Source organism: Melospiza georgiana, chromosome 4, assembly GCF_028018845.1.
Source record: "Melospiza georgiana isolate bMelGeo1 chromosome 4, bMelGeo1.pri, whole genome shotgun sequence".
Taxonomy (NCBI): Eukaryota; Metazoa; Chordata; class Aves; order Passeriformes; family Passerellidae; genus Melospiza; species Melospiza georgiana.
Genome location: NC_080433.1, coordinates 60,447,123 through 60,471,352, shown reverse-complemented (window position 1 = coordinate 60,471,352; position 24,230 = coordinate 60,447,123). Strand labels below are relative to the sequence as shown.

At 35.7% G+C, this 24,230-nt stretch overlaps 1 protein-coding gene across 2 annotated transcripts in view; it reads left to right on the top strand.

Annotated features, from left to right (window-relative positions):
• GRM8 (glutamate metabotropic receptor 8) overlaps window positions 1-23,181 on the top strand; it is a 307,347-nt gene extending 284,166 nt beyond the window's left edge. The window contains exons 9-10 of one of the 2 annotated variants that reach the window (XM_058023672.1): window positions 17,225-17,471; window positions 22,499-23,181. In XM_058023672.1, coding sequence (XP_057879655.1) covers window positions 17,225-17,471; window positions 22,499-22,548 — 297 coding nt within the window. In that variant the 3' untranslated portion in view covers window positions 22,549-23,181. Of the gene's footprint in view, window positions 1-17,224; window positions 17,521-22,498 lie in introns of both variants that reach the window. The other variant, XM_058023673.1, reaches the window with a different exon arrangement.
• Window positions 23,182-24,230: the final 1,049 nt, after the last annotated feature.

Sequence of the window (24,230 nt, the reverse complement as noted above, 5' to 3'; positions counted from 1 at the left end):
GGCCAAGATAAAGAAGCACATATGGCGAGGAATGCCACTTGCTGTTGGGAGATCTCTGCATCCCCTCTGCACAGGGAGGAACAATTTAGCCTCATCCCTCACTCTCTTCTGTTAATCTGGCACAAATCAAATGCAAGAGACAGAGCGTGAATGTGGATAAGTGAGAAGATTCAATTTCCTGTCTCATGTGGCTAAATGTTTCTTTTTAAGTGTCAGGTTTAGAGCTGAGTAAACAGTGGAATAATATATTTATGGTTCCATTTATACAGTTTGACTTGTAATTCAGTAGGCATTCTCCCTCTTTTCTTACATTTCAGTCACAACTACAAAAACTGCAGTTGTGCTTGTATATACATGGAGACTAAACAGGCTTTCAACCCCTCTTTAGCACTCCTGCTTTTTTGTAGATTTTGTATTTTCATATGAGTGGAGGAAAATGATGAGTAATATAGATAAAAAAATGGATTGATGCAAAATATCTGCAGTGCAACATCAAATAAGGTTTCTGTATGTACAAAAACCAGAAAAATTACTTGTGAAGAGAAAAATTGGATACCACCTCTTTTCTCAATATTGTGGTGCAAGAGCTCATCACTTGAGGACAAATGCTCTATGGACACTTTTGATTGGTCTTTAAACATGCCTTGGAAATATCCAAGGAGTAAAAACCAGGGGCTGCCAGTGATAAGGGTGAGAAACACTGGCAAAGGAAGTCTGAGAATGGTGGCAGAAATAGCAACTGATTGGTAAGCAAATGACAAGAGAAAGGGTCTGCAAAATTTGCTAAACATTATATCTGATTTAGATTTCACTCTCTTTTTTGCCTTTTGAAGGTAGAAACACAGCTAGTATGAACTCTAGAGTTCCTATTTGCAGCCCAGAAAAAGCAAAAAAAGTATTGTTGCAGGGGTAGGGGGAGGATGTGGGGAAGGACAGGAAATTATTTTTAATCTTCTAAGTGTTCTCACACTTCCTGTCTCTTATTATATCCTCCATTCTAAAGTACTCTTAGCCTTTACCTGAACAATCTCAGGGCATTAATAATGATTTCATTCAGCACTCGTGTTGGCAAAAATTAGGCCATCCAATCAGGGAAGGCAGTGAAGGCAGGATACTATGTCAATGATGCAGGAAACCCGCCAAATAATAACAATCTAAAAATGACTTCAGAGGTAAAAGCAGAGGTGGAAGCAGAGGTAAAAGCAGAGGTAAAAGCAGAGGACACAGGGAAACAAAGTGTCCTGAGCTGAGGGTTCATTCTGAAAAGCAAACAAGGGAGACAGTGGCTAGGATGACTTGTGGTTATTAGACTATTTGTGTAGCTAGTAAATAACAGGCTTTCCTTTTCATAGAAATGTTATCATGAACTTTATATTATTTTACCTCTTAGTGAAGCTCAATAGATAGAATATGATGGGCTTATTAGCAATGTAACACCAGCAAAAATATATTTTAGTTAGAGTTGTCATGGGTCCTCTGTTACTTCCACACAAAATACTGCCTAGTACTATAATAGTCTGTCAAAACCACAATTTACACAAACTACTACTGCATGAAAACAATGGTGTGCTAAATTTGACTGGACTGATCCTACTCCAGGCCAGATTATTTATATAGTTATAGAGCAAAATAATGAATAAAATAACTACATACATTTTACTGCACCATGTTTATTCTTTGTTTGCTATTCATGGTGATTGCCAAAGCATGAATAAAAAAGCTCCATTTCATTTGGAAAATTAATATTGTAGATGCCTGAAATACAGGCTGGATTTACTAACCATTGACAAAATAACAACAACAACTAGTTGGTTCTCCAGATTTATGTCAATGATTGAAGGAAAAACAATAAAATCAGTGAGCCTAACATAGGAGTTGGTGAGGTTCTGCCAGTTAGAATAAGTATGGGTAATATATGCAGTTGTATATCAAAAACATTTCAAGTTTACATATGACCAGCCCTAGTTAACTTATTTCCACCACAAATTAAAAAAAAAATTACAAAATTTGGTTCAGCCAACTTTTATGTACAAGTGGAGTTCCTAAACTGACAGCTAAATAAGAGACAAACAAGCTGAGGTGTGAGCTACACCTGACAAGATATTATAGGATATTATTCGTCCACTGCAGAAAAAAACCAAACTATGAATAGTTTCCAGTATAGGAAAATCTTCAGATAAAAACCATGGCATTTCTCATCAAACAGCTATTAGAAACATTTCCAGTGAGCTGTTTGTTTTTCAAATCAAACAGAAGTCTGTGGTCCTTAAGCATGCTTTTTTAATCTTCCAGGACATTTTAGTAGGTTAATTACCTTATAGATGGAAGTTGTTGTTAGCTGCCATTTTGATCATTAATTGTGTTCTTAGGCTATATCTACAAAGAATTGCAGACATATCCGGAGAGCAGAAAATAAAGTTAACCAACCCACACTCACATACCAAACCTGACTAATATAGTTACACTGGCAAAATCCCAGCGTGTGGTTATGCCAGAAGAGGAAAGCTAATGTTAGTTTTGCATCTGTCGCTCAGTGAGGTGATGTAACTGTGCTGGCAGGAGAGTATCTCTTTTTGGCATACATTGAGGGGATTTGACAGCCCAGCCCCAGCAGACTGGCTAGTGACAGAGGCTTTAGAGTTTAGACAAACATTAAATTTTGCATTGAAAAAGGGTGATCTGGCAAGATGAAGTATTTAAGTCAGAATAGTCTAAGAAAGCAGTTAAGGGAACCAACAAGGTTGATTCTTTTGTCTGGCCACCATTTTGCAGGCTGCAGGCTGTATTCCTGCCCATTGAATCAGGTTCACTGAAAGCAAATTGATTATCTTATTAGTTTAAAAGAAAAAAGAGTGTTGATCCCTGTATTTAAATGTATTTAAATGCATTGGAACCATAACTAACAAATCTAGTGATGGTTCTTTTTTTTTTTTAATGACAGAAAATCGCTATCGAGTGACAGGCAATTGCATGGTCATGTTCCTTTTGGCATGCGATTGCTTTCTGTAATTTTGTTATACAATGGCAGATATTAATTATAGTTTAAGAGTAGAAAAAACAAAAAATGTCTTTTAAAATTTATTTTAAGGAAGAGAAGTGAAAACTACCTTTTAGTTCTTTCACTTAATTGAGTTGGTTTTCCTCCAGAGATTGAATGTTCTATTTAATCATTACAGCAGCTGAGCAACAACAGTCTGAATATATAGGAATATAAACCAAAGGGATTTTCTGTTTAAAAAATTGGCAACATCTTAAAATATACAATCTCATGAATTCTGAGTTGTCTTTGAGCAATGAAGATGCAGTACTGAACAAAAGACTTGACATTAATAAATAACGTTTATAAAATTCTTTGAGGACTTGAAACCCTTAATTTATGTAAAATATTCAATTAGGATATACCATAAAAATAAACATAATTGATTGAACTGATCAGAATCCCATGTATTTTACACAGGTTTCACCATATTTCATTGTTTTACTTTCAATACTAATTAATAATAACAATTATTGAGATAATTTTTATTTAAGTAACTTAAATATCCATACTTAGCAAATTAAATATAATTAATGCAAATTTAAATATGCTCTTATCTCAGTCTTCATTTGTTCAAGAAGACAGAAGAAAGGTCAGAATGTCAAGCATATACCACAGAGACAAAGAAAGAAAAGTATTAATAAAGTCATTAGATTGTTCAGTAACACCATCCTTTTTTTATTTCAGATAATTCAGCAGCATGTCTTAATTACTACTACTACTACTATAGGACTTGTGAGGCAACACCTAATTATAACTACTACTATTATCTAATTTGTGGTGACACTTGTTCTTTTCCCATTTTCAGATAAGTAACTAGGTAGTAGTCAATTTTAAGAACATTTTTGAAAGCTATAAACATTTAGCTATATAAGAAAATCAATTTTTTTCACTTTGGGCCCTAGAAAAATCATTGAGCAAGCCCTCTAGAACAAATTTCTGGTGTCATGAAGGAGAAGAAATTTATTGGAAATACTCAACATAACTAAGCAACCTGATTGCCTTCTTCAATGGAACGTGGGTGTTTGTGGATGGGGGGAAAGCTGGGGATGTCGTTTACCTGGATTTTAGCAAGACTTTTGACACTGTGTCCTGCAATATTTTGATACCTAAGTTTAGGATGTTTTAGTCTTGATGGGTGTGCACCAGACAGGTAAGAGTCATTTAGGATAAAAGGGATCAGAGAGCCATGGATCTATGTCATGCTCTATTTGAAGGCCACGGGAGGTCTGTTCTGGGACCTGTTTAACATCTTTACCCATGGCCAAATAGTAGATGGTAACAAACTGGGGTATAATTGCTGATTTGCTAAAGGAAAGGATTGTCATACAGAGACACCTAGACTGATGGAGGAACGAACCAACAGGAAACCATCCAAAATTAACAAGGCACGATGCAAAGTTTGGCACATGGAAAGCTAGAGACCTTGCAATGGTACAGGGTGAAAATTATGACTGACTGACAGGGTAGAAATTATGTAGAAAAGGCCGTGAAAGCCTCACAGACATCAAACTAAACCTGAGTTAAAAGACCCATGGTCACAAACAAGGCTATCAGCCTCTTGGGCTTTGTAAACTGAAGCAGATAGGTAAATTGAGGGCCAGGATTACCTCTCTCTGCCTGGTCCTCATTAGGAGATACCTGAAATACTGACCTCCCAGCATGTTCTAAGAGACAAAGCAATAGACTGGAGCAAGTTCAGCACAAGGACCATCATTATTGTTGGTGGCTGGTGCCCTTGCTCTGTGAGGAGAGACTGATGAAGCTGGGCTTCTTTAGCCTGGAGCAGAGACAGCTTTGGACAGAATGAACAGCACCCTTTGTGTCTAGATTTTGGTCACTGAGAGAATGGAGACAGTCCCTCCACAATGGGGGTGATAGGAGAGCTGGAATCTATGGACATAAATTGAAACAAACATAATTTAGTCTGGCTAAAAGGAAAAATATTTTTCACTGTTAAGGCAGTGAAGTTCAAGTAGTTGCCCAGAGAGGCTATGCAGTCTCTCTTTATTCTTGGGGGTCTGAGAGACCTGACTGGATAAAGACCTGAGACACCATGTCTGACTGCACAGCTGGCCCTGCTTTGAGGAGAATGTTGGACTAGAGACCCAAGGACCCTTCCACCCTGACCTAACTATACTTGTAAATGAAACAAAGTCTTTTTGGAAAGAGTGCAATCAAGTGATTCAGTTAAACTGATTTGGATTCTTGTATGGTTTTATGGATTTTCAGCTCAAGGTTTTGATTTGGTACAAAGCCTCTTTTTAGCAGAAGCCTCACACAAGGGATCAGCCATTTCCCTCCCAGCAGTAATGCTGACACCATCATATAACACAGTAGATCAGAGTACTGCAGATGTTAAAAAGCGAAGAGATTATTTTACACCAATTTCTCATGGCTCAGGCTGACATATTCCCATATTTAGAGTTCAAGTTTGAAGAACTGGAAACTGATTTCAGGAAACTGAAATCTCTTGGTAGCTATACTTCACATTCTGCTTGAATCTAGGTCTGTTCTGCACTTGTAGATATCTTTTTAGGCTGACAACAAACCTCTCCTAGTCTTGTGGCACATGACAACAGTGACTGTACAGGAAGTATTTCAGATTTCTGAAGGGAAACACACTGGCTTATCTTTGTACAGTGTTACCATAGCAAGAATAGATGAGTGTCTGAACATCCTGAAGCTGGTGTGCCAGATTCATCTTGTATGATTAACTGCAATCGTGAGAGTAACATAAATGTTTGTGTCACTCATATTTCCCCTGAGTATATTACAGCCAAGGCATACTAAAGTCAGCTCTGAATCAGTCACAAGTCCACCTTATTGTTGGTTCTGCAGTGCAATTCATACACATTTACTGCTGCATACCTTATAAGTTTCTATCTTCTGGCATTGCTCCCAGAAAAGTTAAGATGTTAGGGTTTTCATTTCAGTGTTAAAATTCTTGACATGTGGGAATGACAGACGAAAAGCAAATGTTGGATGCTGACATCAGAGATATTCTAATGTTAATTTAGTATGCAGCATCACATATTTTAATTACGTATTGTATCTATTATGCAGTATTACCCATTGTAATAGGTAACTGAGATTGTAGCTACTGAAGGTTCAAATATATAAATAATAATAACATATAAAAATTGTGGAGGGACTACACTGTATTCAGTCTTTTATTATCTGGGATAAGCTAATTGAAATCTCACCAGAGAAGGTTGCAGTTAAATAAAACAAAACCAAATAAAACAAAACCAAAAAACATGACAAAAAAAAATCCCGCAAACAAGCAAACAAGCAAACAAACAAAAAAAAGCCCAACAAAAAAAATTAAAAAAAAAACAAACAAAAAAAACCCAACAAACCAACAAACTGACCCAAAAAAACTATAATCAATTTATCCTGAACATACAAATAGCAAAAAGAAGGCAAAAGTTCAAAAGTTAGAAGCAGAGTTAGCATGGGCATGGCAGAGGGATGAGGGGTGAAGGTATATAATGTCATCACTGTTCTACCTTGTTGCTCTTCTGAGATTCTCTTCTGAGATAGCACAGAGATGTTCCTATAAGAAAATATTGCACATTTTTGTGGGAGTCAGCAGAATCCTGCTCTGCCTTAAGAATCCTCTAGATAGACAAAGAAGAAATTTAAAACTTATCAGGATAGCACAGAACAAAACATGTTTAGCATGCAACACAGGTTCATTCAAAAGTCTCATTTGAAAACTCTAATTTTGAAAGTCTTTTACAGTGGACTTTGAAAGAGCTGTGGGTCGGTTGTAGCACAGAATGTATTGTGTTTAGCCACATTCCTGCCCTCTGCATTGAATCTAAGAACCTGGTGTCTGCTTCTAAAATCCAGTTCAGGTTAGAGAGTGTTTTTTCCTGCTCCAGAGTGTGTTAGGGAATTCACAAGGACCTTCTGCAGTGAATAAATCTAACAGAAAATCTGTACTGGAGTAATGTCACAATCAATTACAGAATAAAATAAATCAGAATGACACCAAGGCAAGTAAACACTCAAGTGAGACCTTTAGAGATTGGTATCAACAGAGAGGAAATAGTTTTGTAATATGCAGATTTTTAAGTCAAATTTATACTGCAATTTAGTTAATTTTGGTAAAATATCAGAGAGAAAATTAATGAAAAAAAATTTTTATTAGTTTTTAAGTTTTGATCAATTCATCACTTGGTGTAATACAGTGTAAATTCATTGAAGCCAAGGAAACAGCCATCAGTGGATTCATCTGGCTGCCATTAAATTTATTCTGACATAAGGAATGAACACAGCGAACATTTCTAGACAAGACTACAACTGTTGTAAGATTTCTGTTCACAAATTGCGATTGAAATGCTTGCTGAGGGCTGCAGGGACACGTTTGATTGTTTGTTTTTCTTTTTGTCATTCCGTTATAGCTGCTTCCTTGCTCATTACTTTGTTCCCATTAGCATAATGTATTGATTGTGTTTGCACAGCTTTTCCTGCCAAAGGCTGCCCTTCAGTTGTACAGCCATTGGGGTAACCAGCTGTTACTTGTTTAAGCCTCCATCATTTTGTATGACAGAGTAACTTAATTATGCCCTGCTTGAAGATGCTAAATAAAATTATCTTCTGAGCAAGTGTACTTCACTTAATATTTGTCTCTATCAGGTACTTAAACTCTGACACTTAAGCTATGTGTGCTAAATAAGCAAACATATTTTAAAGCAAAACTGGTATCAAGTTAATTATTACAGAGGTAGAGGCTGCTTTACAGTATTTCTAGACACAGTTATCTCTTTAGCTCAGGTATTTTGCATATTTAAGAGACTTCAGAAAAAAAAGAAATTAAATGTAGTTAATAGCATAATAAACCACCATTTAAGGTTAACCTTTTTCTACGCTTTATGGGCATAGGTAATAGATCTTCAGTAAGCATTGGGAATTTAAAAAAGACAGAATTGTAATATTCTATGTATTTCAAATCTAGACAAGAAAAAATTCCTACTCAGTGATATATCCTAGTTATAAGAATGTGCCAGTCAACATCAATGGCCTTTGTGTCATACAGAACAATGAGTTCTTATTTTAATTCTGGTATTTGAATAAAATGCAGACAATACATTTTTATTTTATTGGCAAAATCTTTCCTTAGTTCACTATAAGACAGTTTTCTTGCCTTCCCTTTTTCATCATGATACAATTATGCATATGAAAATGAGAATTTTGGGGTTGCCAACTGGGTGCTTGAGTGTTAAGTGTTCTGAAATGCAGCTCCCGTGTTTTCAAAGGGATTATAATTGAAAATGTTTGAATTGGCATGAATTTATTTTAAATAGGCTACCTGCCACATTTGCTAGTTTTTTAGCTTTAGGGTAAATTCAATCTGCATTCAAAGTAGATACCTGAAGAACTAATTAATAACAAACCGCTTCTATAAAATAAATTTTTGTAAATGTGATAAAATTTCAAAAGTAACTAGATAGGTTATTCAAGTTAGAATGTATTTGACAAAAGAGAATTTTAATTTTGATATATTTGAAAGTGATATGAAAGTCATTTGAATGCTCTTTGGAAATCTTTTAATAAAGGAGTATTTTTTTATCAAATAAGGTTGGAAATAAGGTTTTACAGAACACCCAGCTCTTGCTCAATAAATATGTATTGGAGGTGTGTTGTTACTAGAGAAAGGCTGCAGACTTTGTATTGCTGCGGGCTTTTGGAATATATTTTTTAACATTTGGAGCTTCTGATGGCTGTGGTAGCACTTGTCCAGCAGCGGGGAGAGCACTGCCGGGCTTGTTCCAGCTCAGGGCTCTGAACACTGGGCATGACAATGATCTAACAAACCTGCAAACCACTCACTAACAAAGTCACTGGGACTTAATTCCAATCAATAAGCAGGTAATGGGTGCAGATAGACTGAGTTTAGAGGAGAACGCATTTTAAAAAAGACGAAATAAGGACACAGTCATAGAAAATGTGTGAACACAACCTCAGCCAGATCCAAGACTAAGGGAGAAGGAATACCAGACATCAACATCAAAGTCTTAGGATTCGTAATTTCCCCTTCTTTCTATTTGTCTTGTGGGGGGCTAAATTTGATACCAGATGTGTATCACTGGAGAAAAGGGATTAATACTCAAGTTTATGTGTATACAGATTTAGCTATATTATTACTGAGATTTTCCTGTAATGATTAAATAATCTGAAAAGACAAGCTAGTATGATTGTAACTGGATTAATAATAAGATTTGCTATGGTTTTCAGTAGGCTGTTAAGATTTTAATAAGATAAACATTAAATTCTTTGTTTAGCATTTTGTCAATAAGAAGTCTTAAGTGTAACACAATATACCATAAAATCCTACTTGTACATTATGTTGAAGATTCAATTAATGTATAAATAGGACCTCGTTTAATTAATTTCATTTCTCAGTTTTTTCATGAACCACAGTCTTTTTCCGTTATGTTTTTACATTTTTTGGGTTTTTTTACTTTTGTTTTGAAATTCTTTTAGCTTAGCTTTACAAAAAATCAGTACTACATTTCTGTTTGATCTTTTGGAGCTCACTATTCCTGAATATCAGGACTGACATACCCATTACAACAGACATAATAGAGATTAGTCTTTGGTCAGTTACTGAAAACTGTGACTCTATTTGCAGTAAGGTTGATGAAAGGTATGGTTCACATGGAATTTAAAAACCATAATACTGCAATAAATTGTGTGCTGTGCTATAATCAAGCTATATGATAGTGTAATATATGAGAAGAAAAATGAGTTATGAGATTTAAAAGAAGAAATAAAAATCAATTTACATACTAATATTTTAAATTACTTTGAAAGTCTGCAAGGCAGTAGTTAGGATTTTCCATGATGTATATATCCTGAGGATGGGTCACAGTGAAAAATCAGATTTTAGTTTATTACTAGTTTAATATGACATTTTAATAAATGTTGCAGATGAAGTAAAGCTGAATATTTTTTTCCCTTCAAAAATATTGCTTATTTTCAACGAGCAGAATGTTTGATAATGCAACACTTGCTTGTCTAATCTTCTCCAGGTTTTGCCAAAAAGCAGCATAATTTCTGATGCCAGTGCTCTGTGATGTTATCTGTAAAAATGTCTACAGGGGTTACACATAAACAAAAAGCTTTTTGAAATTAGCAGTTTTGGAGGAGCTAAAGCATCTGACTCTGGCATATTGAAAAAAGCAAAGGGAAAAGAAGAAAAAACAAGGGATTAAACCAATCAAAAAATCTGGTTGTCTAGAATGTTATGCTATGAGATTAGATTTGCCAATGGAAATGACAATGGACATTACTGTCTGCCATGTTAAGAAGATACCATGTTACTGTGAATCAAGGAATCACAGAAAAGCTTAGGTTGGAAGGCACCTTTAAAGATGATTTCATTCCAACCCCTCTGCCATGGCAGAGACACATTTCACTGGGCCTGGCTGATCAGGGCCCCATCCAGCCTGGTCTTGAACACTTCCAGGGATGGGACAGTTGCAACTTCTCTGGGCAACCTGTGCCAGTGTCTCACCCTCATGGCAAAAACATATTCCTGATGTTTGATCTAAATCTACCTACTTTCAGGATAAAACACTTTCCCTTACACTGCCACTATGGGCCTTGGTAAAATCTCTCTCTCTCTCTCTCTCTCTCTTACACCCACCCCCCCACCTCATTCCCCCTTTAGAGATTGAAAAGGCCCAAAAAAATCTCCTTGGACCCTCCCTTCTCCCTCCCCTTACAAATATTGCAGGTATGGTCAAAATTGGACTTAAGTGGAAAATCTGAAGTGAAATAGTTACCATAATTCAGTTTCTGAAATGCAGGTATATACATGTTCTACCAAGACCCCTCTGAGCTTTTATAGCTCCTCTCACATCCAAGCTTTAATGGAAGTTGATACTTTTTAAATGTGGCACACATTTAATTTGAAATCAGTTGTTAGTGCTTTCATTTTTCATAACTTTGTGAAAGCAGCAGAAATTTAAAAATAAATTAAAGACTGTATGTTTTCTCAGGATTTGTTTTCTTCTGCTGTGTGAAGAATCATAGTCTACATTTACTTGAGATAATAATCTTTTAGATGTTGTAGTTTCATTTTGTGAGAAGGCTTTCACTTTTCTTCTTTCAACTTCATTTTAATTGCTAGTTTGGTAAGGAATGTTTTCAAAAGGCTAAAGGATATATAAGTACCATAGCTTCCCATGTTTTCTAACTGAAAAAATGTTTGAAGAAGACTCACTCAGTGAAGTTTATCTTATACCTGGTAAATAATCTTGTTATATAAGCCAAACAATGACTGATTTGTACCTGTTATGTACAAGTTTTCCTTCAAAAATTTTTCTTCCCACAGATCAAGACAGAAAAGAATGTTTTGCAGTGAAAGCAATAAAAACCTGTAGGTGTAGGCTTATGGGGTTCTGCAGAGAAGCATGAATCCTCTGGTTAGTTTTTGGCTCCTTGTCAGCATTGTTACCTCCTGTTTACATTCTCTTGGTTTCAAATGTATTTCATATATATTTTCTGTATCCAGGCTTTTCCTTGTATCTTTTTGATGTGGAATCCATTGCATGGCTTTTCTTTCTAATTTGTGAACAGGACTGTGAAATATAATTTTTGTCAGCCAGTCAACTCTTCAGCAAGCAGCAACACACACAAAAGTAATTGTAGTGTATGGCATGTGCATTATTTTAAAAGAAGAAAAGGACTGTCTTTTTTCTAAGCCTTCTATGTTCTGCAGCACATGGAAGATGGCTATGAATGCTTTCAGTGTTTTCCTGGGAATAAAAAGACTCATGCTGTCTCCACCATAAAGAAAGAAGGCCCATTTTCCTGTCTTTCCCAATATGAGGGATGCCTGTAGATAGATGATATGTATCTTCATTTTATGATGTATCATTTATCTCCTGGATAGAAATGATCTGGTAAGGTTTCTAGCAGCTGAGAATGAAGGGAAGTCTAGAAGGAGGGAATGATATCAAAAAAATCTATTGGGAAAAGAAGCTTGCTGCAGTTCTGTCCTTATAATATGAAACTGGCTGAAGCAACCAAGATTCACATAAGAGACATGTAGAATTTGATAACAAGGATAAAGGAAAAATTAAATCATAACTCAATCTTCTGCTCTGTTACTAGCAATGTGGGACACGTTCAAGAGTGCCTGTGTTTATCTGTCTCAGCAGGATGGTTCAAACTCCAGTGTTTGATACCAAGGCTATTGCTCTATCCTGTGGAGAAAGAGACTTCTAAAGGGCAAATTGTATAGAATTAGTCAATGAGAGCCATTAGACCAGCTGTGTCCTTTCAAACATCCACTTCTCTATGGACTGCAAGTAGCTGAGTTGAGTCTATGCTAGGCACACTCATAGTTTGAGATGTACCAAGACTTCCCTCAGTGATTTAGCACTTCACTCACTGCTGGACTTTTTTTATCTGTGTTACAACTACTGGGAGTTAGAGAGCTTGTGTCAAAGTGGAAAATACATTAAATTTACTCAAGACATCACAATATCCCTATGCTTTTCCAGGATATACTATTAGAACCAGATTAGGGAACAGTCTGTTCTCTATTTGACTTATTAAACCTGAGTAGAAAAAGAGAAAAATAAATAGCATGAGAAAATCAGCAATTCTCGATAGTTTCTGAATATTATCTTATATGTAAAAATAGGGGAGGACTCAAAACAGGGAAGCAATCTGGACAAGGTTGTGACATTGCTACTTTTTTTTTTCCTTTAGTGAAAGTAGTTGCTTTGTGTTGAACTTTGCCTCAGCAAGCACCAAACAGATGAGACACTGCTGGGAACTTGAGGGATATTTTATTTCCTTGCAGTGAAGCCTGGCTGAGAGGCAGTCATTCAGCTACCTGCATTGGGACAATTCAGTGTGCACACCTGCTTTGATGCATAGAAATTTGTTCAGCTTTCCAAGGAGGCAATTCAGTTTCAAGTACTTTGAAACTGGAGAACTCATTAGAGTATCTGTGTTTTATTAAAATAGCGTGTTTCATTGGCACAATGTTTCCTGTGGAATGTTTTCGGTTTCAAAGTAGAAAGACACACATAGTCCTAGAATCAATGGCCATTATCTATTTTAGCTGCTGAGTTAGGATAATCTGAAGGTTATATTACCAAGCCTGTAGGAAGCTTCTGATGAGGAAGGGGTCCAGGTCACTTGTGGGATAGAGAAATCATGTGTCTGAGCAGGGATCTGAGTCTTTTTCACAAGGGACTCCCTATTGTGATGGATCCTTTGTCAATTGTGGAGGTTACATAAATTGTACATAAAAAGTGTCAGTTCTGGGGTGGGGTTGAGGTGGAGGATAGAGACATGAAGGTATTTAGGCCTCAAGTATTTCCCATAGTTTAAAGGGTGTTTTTCCTTGCTCTACCATGATTTTAGTTTTCTGACATATCCTTTGACTGTCAAGAACAAGGAGAATAGATATAGCAGTCTTTGTTACATTTGTGAAAGGCATTATCAGACAAAAAGTTTGTAGTTCAGAAGGGATTTTGGTGTGAGGAGTGCTGAAATTCATTTCTGTGTAACTATGAATCATTGTAAAAAGGGACCTTTATTCTTCTGTAACTTCAAGTGAGCTACCACTGTGAGACACATGAAAAATTATTCAGACCTCATATCTTATTAAATGGAACTACTTTTGTTGCTCCATTGCTCCTTATTTTTAGAGCATCTAATTCTGTAAAAGTTACAGGTAGTTATGTTCCCAGAATAATAAAAGTACCCAGAATGCACAGCCATAAAACATCATAGTCCTCTTGTCAGGAGTAAAACGAGTAAGAGTCAGACAAAAGTCAAACCAAGTGTGTGTGGTATCCTGTTTGCTAGACTTGGGCTTCATTGGGCTGCAAGAATGGGGATTCCCAAGAAAAGAAGGATAAAATGCAAGAGATATTACCATCCTATAAACAGATTCTCAGCCTTCAAATGACCACTTGAAAAAGTAGTAGGGCTTGTTGAGATAGGACAAGGGGTAGTGGTTTTAAAATTAAAAGAGTGTTGATTCAGACTAGGCATTTTTTTATGATTAAGGAGGTGAAGCACTGGAACAGTTTAGCCAGAAGAGGTGGTAAATGCCCCATGCCTGGAAACATCCATGGTCAGGTGCTCTGAGCAACCTGATCCAGTTGAGATATCCCTGCTCACTGCAGGGGTGCTGATCTAGAGGTCCTTTAAAAGTCACTTCTGACCCAAATTATTCTATGATTACATTAGGACAAGCAATCAGACAGACTCCCAACTCAGCCTTCAGCTGAGAATGCAATTGCATTAGCCTATGAAATCAGATAGTTGTATGCACACCCACAATGTGTTTGTGTAAGTGTATGTTCAAAGCCTTTCCCTCAAGATTGAGCAAGTGTCTCGAAATCCTTTTCTCACTGGCTTCATTAAAGGGTAAGTAGTAAGAGGGATCCATGAAAAACAGGATCCCTGAGTCTGAAGCTCTTTAAAAACTATAATCACTCTTTGAAAATTGTCCTGTCAGAAAACTCCCAGTTCACCCTAGTGTTGATATTTCAATAACTATAGTGGCTGGTTCAAAACCACAGAAATCATTAGAAATAAACCCCATTGCATATGAACTGTAATCAGCAATATGAAACTAACTGATTTGGATTTTTAAAAGATGCTCTTGCGCTGGTCAGCGGTTAAGTCCACAGAAAATAGATTAGATGTAATTATATATGTAATGAAAAATACCTGTGCTGAAGCCCTTAGGATCTTACTTTTTCAGTTTATGATGAGATTCAGAGTTGTTTCACTTAGGTAGCTTAGTTGAATGTAAACCTTCAAGCTGACATTGACACACTAAGAGAAATCTCTTTAATAAGATCTTGGCACCGTGGCATCTCTTATTGCTAGAAAGATCATTGAGATCTCCTATAATGTATAAATTTGTTAATGTTACTAATAAAATAATGCACATATTTTATCCTATAACATTTGGAGCTTTATCCTTTTTATCATATCACTCTTACACTGAACCATGAGAGAAAGGCAATTCTTAGAACTTGAGTACTTGATAAGAAATAAAAACCCCAAAATATATTTAAATGCCAGGCATTGTTACAAAATGCATGGGTGAGGCTTAAGTAGCACTTAACTGCCATGACTTGGATTTTAAAAAATGGTAAGGCTTCAAAAATAATTTTTATTGGAATTTCCATACACAGTACAGTTTTTAAAATGTATTGCTTACAATGATTTCAGTTTTGAAAATCCCATCAGGAAATATATTCATGTTTAAGAACCAAAATACTTTTGCTTTTGGATGCCTCTTAATTAAATGCTTAACCCTAAAAGCCACTGCTGAACCAGTTTGTTTGGAGATCAGTCCATTTGGTTCAGGGAGAAACAGACATGTGCATTGGTGTGTCTGCATGTGAACATGCGTCTGCACAGAGGTCCTTCCACAGAAGTCTGAAAAAACTTCCTTATTAGTGTGGCCATGTCATGTTTTCATTAGGAATGTTCATGCACAATATAGCTCTGCTTTCAGGCACACCACTGTCATTTTGGAGATTGATAGGAATAGAATTATTTCACTGGTGTGAGGAAAGAGAATATTATTTCCTCACTTACTGAATTGATGTGTGATGCAAATGAAGGAAGGTGTTACTCCTCTACCTTTCCTCAGCACAACAGACAGTCCTGATTGTCTTTTCAGGCTGGTGCTGCCCCTGAAAGCGGGTTGAGCTTTTTACAGATATTCAGGAATTTTTAGTGTTTTCCTGAAGACTACACTGGGCTATGCTTCTTTTTATGGTAGTATTTGGCATAGTATATGTATTTCTGTGCAATTATACAGTTACTTAATAAGGTCATTCAGAATCCATGTTTTTTTCTTACCTAAGATTGCTTTATGTGAGAGAGCACAGTTTATTTGTGATCCCTGAGGAGAAAGTATCTAATAGAAAAACTTTGTAGGCTGAAAGACATTAAATGGTTTGGCTATAATAGTGCACAACAGTTTATTATATCTCTACTTTTCTGCCAAGGGCCAAGTCACCCAAGGGCACTTCATAAAAAATGATTATCTGAAGCTGACATTGCAGACAGACTTACCATCTTGTCTTCAGGTTAATGTGATAGTGTTGGCTAGTGCTTAAAATCATGCCTGACAACGTCACTGAATCATCTGTGAAGGGACTGAGCATGTTTTTCTTCAGTATCTTTTCCAATATAACAAGGATTACTGAGAGATTTCCTACTTAACGCAGAACTGTAAAGTATTTTTGTTCATAATATGGCTAATAAAAAATAATTTCCTAAAAAGAAATAACTGTTGAGCAGAACTGCAATTAGTATTGGTAATATACTAGCTAAATACTTCATCAAACAAATTTCTGTCTGCTGTTCTTAAGGAGTGTTTATTGGCATTTTCTCTTATAGTATTATGGAATACCAGAGTTACCTTCTTTTTGTAGATGATAAGAAAAAATAGACAGACTCACTCTGAAATGCCAGATTTTTCCTTTCTATTTTTCCTTTCTATCTATAGGGAACTGAGATCTTCTGTGAGATAATTTCATGGTTCCTCAATTTTCTGATTTCTTAGTTAGGACCATGACATATTAATAACTTTATTGTGTGCCAACAGAACATTGTGATTAGAATTCAAAAGTAGGATGGAAAACAAACAAAAAACCAAAAAAATCAACCCTCCAACACCATCAGGAATATTCAAGCATCACTATGAAAAGCTAATTTTTTTTTCAGGCTTGAAACTCAGAGTATATAAAAGATTCCATTAGATTCTGCATTATGCTGCTGTCAGTTGAGCCATGCTGCACACACTGTTGAATCACCGTGTGGCATATTGGTGTAGAGGGTTCTGTCTGTTAAAGACACAAGGCTAACTCTATTGTCATTCCTGTCTTCTTGTCCAGACATACTGGTTTGGTTTTTTTTAAATGTGTTTGTTGCACCATCTTTCTTACTTTTATGAGAAGGAAGTTTCATGAATATTATGTTGTTTCTACCACCTACTCTTAAGGTTATGAACCCAACAGGAAACAGCCATACTCGGCTATAATTAAAAACAACCAAAGCCAAGGGTCCTTTTGATGTTCCTTTTCCACCTAGTACTTTAAGATAGCTACTTTGTTTTCCTTCTTGAATTAAATCAATACAACAGTGATTTTTTATATTGTTTCTTTTCTTCCCCAGATGTACATCCAGACAACAACACTGACTATCTCCATGAGTTTAAGTGCTTCTGTGTCTCTGGGCATGCTCTACATGCCCAAGGTTTATATTATCATTTTTCATCCAGAGCAGAATGTTCAAAAACGGAAGAGGAGCTTCAAGGCTGTGGTGACAGCTGCTACAATGCAAAGCAAACTGTCACAGAAAGGAAACGACAGACCAAATGGAGAAGTCAAGACTGAACTGTGTGAAAGTCTTGAAACCAACAGTAAGTCATCTGTAGACTTGGTCAAGAGTGGCAGCACATCTTAATAGATGTACGTTCACAAGAATGCACTTTCTTTTAATAATAAACTTAATTATTTTTGTTGCTTGTTCTGCATGAATCCAGAGATGTGTCAGAATTCATGTACTGCTGAATGCAGGAATGTCTAGAGCTGTTTCAAAGAAATTAATTTTCACAGGAGGCTAGTAGAAAACAAAAAGCACAAGCAGATTTTGAAACGCCACATCTTTTAAAAATTGTTTGTTTTAGCTAGTGCTATTTTGATGTGTTGTACATTGCTGTGCCAGTGGTATGTCCTGACAGTTCATGAGGTGTATTTATGGTCATCATTGTATATTCAAAACTCAAAGGCTGTTAAAAAAAAAAAAAACTACAATGAAAACAGCTAGCATTGTTTTTATTTTGCAGTCAGATATGGAAGAGAAAATAATGTTTTTTACCTTTCTACCTTCATATTTGTTGGATTGTTCATTTTTCACAACTCATGAGTAACACTTCCCAGCATAATGCTTCCCATCCAGGTTTTTGTTCTGGTCTCACTCATCCTGATACAAAATCATGATAATTTGTGTGAAGCTTAATTAAAGCATGTTCTGATATATCATAGATTTTTAATGGGAAAAAAATTCTTCCCCATGTCAGGAAAGTTCTTGAATCTTGCTACATCTCAAAATTGCTGTGGTACAGATAAAAACAGAAGTTATAGTTCTCATTCCACCACATGACATACCATTTTATAAACTGGACTTCCTAATAACAATAATAATCAACAATGAGCAAAGACATTAAGCTTATACCCAGTGCAGAGAAATTGCGAATTTTTTTCTTCTGAAAAAACAATGTCACATTAGATGAGTAGCAGCTGTGGCAGCTAAGCATTTCAGTCATTTTGCTGCAAACAACATGGTTTATTTTTAATTTTTATTGCTTTTGGATGATATTGGTGTTTAAGTAGTACTGTTTTGGTTAAGCACATTGAGACAAGCCAGTACCAAGTTTGCATTAAATTATTGTACTTATTTCTGATAAATGAATACCCCTACTGAAATCTATCAGAGTTTGCCAGATTGAAGACTATATAAAAGTCGTCCATAACTCCACCATACTATATTATACTATGCTTGCTGATGCATGGAGGACACTGGGTGCAAACTGTTTCCCTGGAAAAACTCACGACCCTTCAAAATGTGTAAAACTGCTAGAGTGAGCTATGGGCTTATAGAGCTTCAGATTGAGATATGTAACAAAGGACAAACAAGAAAGGCATAGAAATTATTTGTGGATCAAATAATAGAATAGAAGTATGAAAGACTCAGTAATTTTGCAACTCTTCAGAAAACTCAGAAGGAAAAAAGGAAAAGAGACATGGATTTTGCTGAGTGTGAAAAATTATAAACTTCCAAGGAGAGGTTAAAGCAGGGTTTTCAGAGTGGGGTGAGAAAGAGTGTTAATAAGAAAGTCTTGGATGTCTGATGTTTATCTACTGTACCTAATTAAGAAATGCTGTGACTGAGATTTCTTAAACTATGACTATGCATAATTCATAGAAACAGATGCTACAGGAAGCAAGTCTGCTTCTCAAATAGTCCAATACTGCAGGGTAATGCTTATTTACTGTGCTCTAAACATGACTTTGACAGTAACACACCTATATAATTCTGAGCTCACTAGGAGTATATCCTGACAAGGTTTTCATCCATCATAATGCTTCATAGGCAAAAATTCAGTCAAGTCATCTGCACTCCAGAAAGCTCTCCCTATGTAATTGGGTTCTAGGCCTTAAGATGGGTTTCTCTCTTCCCTGAAATACTTATTGTCAAAGCATTTGACAGTTCCTGTGCATTTTAAGTGCACAATGCAGCATAAGTCCTTTTCACTGTGTCACTTGTAACAACTTCTCAGCACCACAAAACCTCTTCTTGCAGTGGCTGCATCTAAGATAGAGCTTTCTTTCCAGTGATAGCATATGAAGCTGATTGCACAGTATCGGTCTACTTCCAGTATACCAGAAGTGAGCAGTGATTGTTTCCCCCCTTTACCAAGCACAAACACTAGAAATGATAGCAGTGCTCATAACTAGGTGAGAAACAGGATGCGATAGTCACGTAATCCCTTTTGCTTCCCATCCAGAGACAACTCTGCTCTATCTAGTTTGTCCTGTTCCATGTAACACCCATTATTCTGTGTTGTCTTCCACATGAATATGTTCATGGGTTTATTTGTGGGAATAGGTCCATATTCAGTGAAAAATAAATTGTTTCTGGGAAAAAGGATTAAAAAAACACTATCCAGGTGTGGTTACAGAAGGCAATGACAAATACATTAAATGAATATAGGTCAGATCATAGTAATCATTCTACATTGCTCTTTTATTTTCTTCTTTTTTTTGTTTCAACAACAAAGTAGCAACTGGAGCTATAAAAGTGTGTTTATTCTCAGAAATATTTTGAGCCAATTCCATTACTTTTTCTGGCCATCTAGGCTTGCCAAATGTGGTTCACGTTATTATTGTGAAATGCTAACAGTCTTAAAGAGCAGGACACCAGCTGCTGAAGCTTTCAGATCCCCAATCATGAACTCTAGACTAATTCCACAGAACTAAAAAGACACATGCAATATTTATAAAGTAAAAAACCACAAAAACTGTTTGGAGATGAGATTAGTTTTAATATATTTCAAACCACTGTCTACATTAAATTCCTGCATTATAATTTTTTAAAGTAACAACACTCAGAACTCAACTGGATAATTTTTGTTTCTTGATCAACTCTATATTAATTCTGTCAAAACTGTTTACTTCTCAGATACACAACAAAGTTACAGTAATTTAAAAAATTATATCAGCTGAGGTGTGTTAATTACTATTTTTGTATTTTATATTGTATTCCTGCAAATGTCCCCACATAATTCAGCTTCCTGAGTTGTGATAGATCTGATTATGTTACATTGCTGTGGGCTAAAAACAAGCACATATAAACTTATCAGAGAACTCAACTCAACTCATACAGGATAATGCGGTAGTCTAACTTAACCTGATCATGTATCTGACCCTACTTTCAGGGAAAGGGAAAAAAATAAGCTCTGATCTTTCTATCCTTTTGTTCCCAAGTGTGCAGAGTTTGCAGATGAACATTTATCTGTTATTTATTAGCTGGGAAAAAAAAATCCTTCTATGCTTGAAGATCCTGGTGCCATTTCATTAGTCCTGCATTATTTTGAGTAGGAACTCAGCAGGCCAAAAGAAAAAATAGAATCCTCTCAGAAATCCAGCTGTGGGAGCATGAGAGAGTTCAAAGAAGAGCAGTACATCCCATTTGAAATATCTGAAAGATGTAAATTAGGCTATACTTGCTTCAAGTGTCCCAATCCATGCAAATAAAGCTATTTCATGTTGGTGCTCGAATATTGTGATCAACTATGAGAAAGACTTGCTTTGTGTGCCAAAAGCAGTCCTTTCATGAATTAGCTTTTTCTAGACACAAAGTACTGGAACTACCTGTGCAAGTGAAAGTAAGAAAAATTACTTTTCACAGCTTTTGTTTGATTATTCATGCTTATATATATATTCTTAGGGAAAAGGATTATCGTAATATGTGAACTAAATAGTCTGGTTCTGTTGTGTCTTAAAAAATGGCAGATGCAGTATTAGATTTAAATTGCTCAGCAAATCTAAGAAAACATGACAAATATCAAGAAGTAAACTTAGTTATACTAACCACTATTAATTTGCATACATTTTAGTGATCCTTTAGTTAGTTTAATCCATGATGCAGAAGAAACTGTCAGTGACCAGTTTCTGTAGTCTGTTCTTCACAAATCATCAGACTGTTGGGCTGAATTTAGGAGTTAGCATAAAGAATGCTTTTCCTATCTATCTCAGCTGTTCTCACCAGACTGTATATAGAAAAAAGAAACAAATTGAAGAAAGGTATGGAAATAGAAAATTTGAATCTATAGACCAGGAAACTTTTTTTGCCGTCCCGTTATTTTCATCTTGCCAGCTGCAATCTTCACTATCATAAGCAGAACATGTCTGTAGCAGACGGAATATAAAACATATTTAGAAAGTCAAATTCCTCTTTATGCAGTGTAACATAGACCTTATTATAGAGAAATAAGAGACTCAGTCCCCCATCAGCCTGATTTTCCATGTACCCAGGTGATTTAAAATTAGAGAACTAACTATGAGACCTGATATAATCACTTTTCTCCTCCAACCGTTAAATTAACCTTGACTGATATGACTTGAGTCATATTTTTATAGCATATTTTTTATATTTCTTAATAGCAAGGATGTAAGGGCTAGAATCTGAAACAAACTTTCTTAAGATTCCTAGTTGTTTAATTTTGCAATAGTGGAGCTGTTTAATTCTCTCAATATATTACTTCATTCTGAACAAGGAGTATCAGCTTAGATCAAAAGAAGACATGATCAGCTGGCCATCAACATAAGGAGATCATAATTTTCTCCAGATAATATGTTCTGTAGGGACTATCTGCTCAGTTTCTCTAATTTGGAAAGGGTTAGGCTTTGCTCCTTTCAAGGAGCATTAGGCTCTTTTTGGATGGACAAACCACCACTAACTGCAATGTTGTCTTCAAACAGTAGAAGAGAAATAAAAATCCGGTCTCTAAATTAAAACATTTTTGTATGGAATTCAGACAAAATAACACAAGGTGTTGAAATTCTGTTGTGGGTATGCTGAAACCACTCATTGTTTTTCCTTTCTATTGACCTCTGCTTTCCCAAATCATAGAAAAAATAAATTGTCATGAAGACAGAAATTGAGATCCAGTTTATATACTGCTTACATACATCCTTATACATTCTTTATTCCATGAACATGGACCATATTGTTTGGAAATATAGCAGGACATTGTCTGAATTCAAATGCTAAATATGATTTTTTCCTCCTGTCTTGATTCTAAAAATCCTGAACTTTGTTTTTTTTTTGTTGTTGTTGTTGTTGTTTGTTTTTTGGTTTGTTTATTTTTCTTTTGATTTACAGCCTCCTCTACCAAGACAACTTATGTCAGTTACAGCAATCAGGCAAACTGAGCAGGGATGAAATTCACTGGAAGATCTGCAGGACTGGATCTTGCAAACATAGACTTTACCACCACCAGAATTCAGTCTTGAAAATATCAGTAGTCTACATTCAAATCAATAGTCAGTCTCCTAAAGAACAAGGATTAAACACAAGCAAAAGGCAAAAAGAGACAGGGGAAGGAAAAGTCCAGTTTTATAACATAGAGACAGAGTGTCAAGCTTCTTCACAAAAGGAAGCAAATCACAAATGGAAGCAAATCACAAAAGGAAAACAAATGTTAGCTTGTGAAAAAAAATGCTGTTGAAATAAATCATGTCTGATGTTATATTTGTAAGTACTTTTTTGTGATTGTGACAATTTCCTTTCCTGTCCTACATTGTTCAACTCGTAAAAGAAGATGAGTTTGTTTCTTGTGACAGCTGACTGAATTAAGTCCTGGGTTATGCTAAAATAAATGCAATGGTCAATGCATGCTAATTTTTATACAAAATAATTTATTTCTAATAATAAAGGAATGTTTTGCAAATGTTGAGACTTGTTTTGTTGCAGTTTTAAGCAAAAAAAGTCCTTACACTGTTGTCTATTGTTTGTTTAGAATGTGCAGTAAAGGTGGGTGTACAAATAAAATAATAATCATGGCATCAGAAGAATGCAGTGTAAACTCTAAGCATGTGTGTATGTATGCGTGTATGTGTGCACCTGTGTGTGTACATACGTGCATGCCTGCCTGCATGCGTGTGTGTGCGTACTCTGCAGTGTGTGAATTTATTTGTTCAAAGCTTTGTGACTATATTTTATAATGGAAGGAATTTTTCCCCTCTTCTTACCCTCAAAGTAAGTTCATTTTATATGTTTGTAAAGTAAAGGAGTCCTGATAGTAATTATTTTGTATGATTGTATTATATTTTTGAGTCTCCACTAATAATTTTGATCCTTTTCGTTTCTGGAACTTAGAGTTTGTAAGACTTTATGACAGCTAGACTGGATTAAGCTGAAAGTCTATTCAGCCTAGTATCCTGTCTCTGACAGGAGAATGTAGCAGATGCATATCTCAATAAAGGTGACTTTGAAATAACAGAAGAGAAATCAATGAAGAATTTGGAAAACATTAGCCTAGTGAATATATGTACTATTGCCTTATAAATACTTACAAATCAAAGAAATAAATGCCAATCTACAATCTAATCTTCTTCACATCTTCTAATTCCCATCATTGTGTGAGGTTAGAAACAACTATGCAAAGAGAAAGAGGAAATCACATTTATATCTATTGTGTTAATGAACCCCTCCAAATAATTAAAAAAATACAGATAGCGACTGTCCCCTGTGTTACTACACCTGTGATGGATGTTCTGTAAGACTTTTTTGCTCCATACAATACCTACCATTCATCAAGTCAATGGGTCTTCACATGCAGCTCATTATTAAATGTTATGTCTCCTGACTTAGCCTGGATGCCTCCTTGTGATTTTATCCTCACAGCAGATGTTTTATTTTAACATATCTTAAGGGGGCCGTGGTGGGTCCTAAATTACATGAATGAAAGTTGAAGTATCTGAAACTGAATCTCTTTCTATTAAAATGCCAATATTTAAACTTCAGTGTAGCTGGCAACTGTATGACAAGGAGTGTCCATTTTCAAAGTGTTTGATAAAACATAGTGTTTCCAGAAATTGCATGTCTGAAGAAT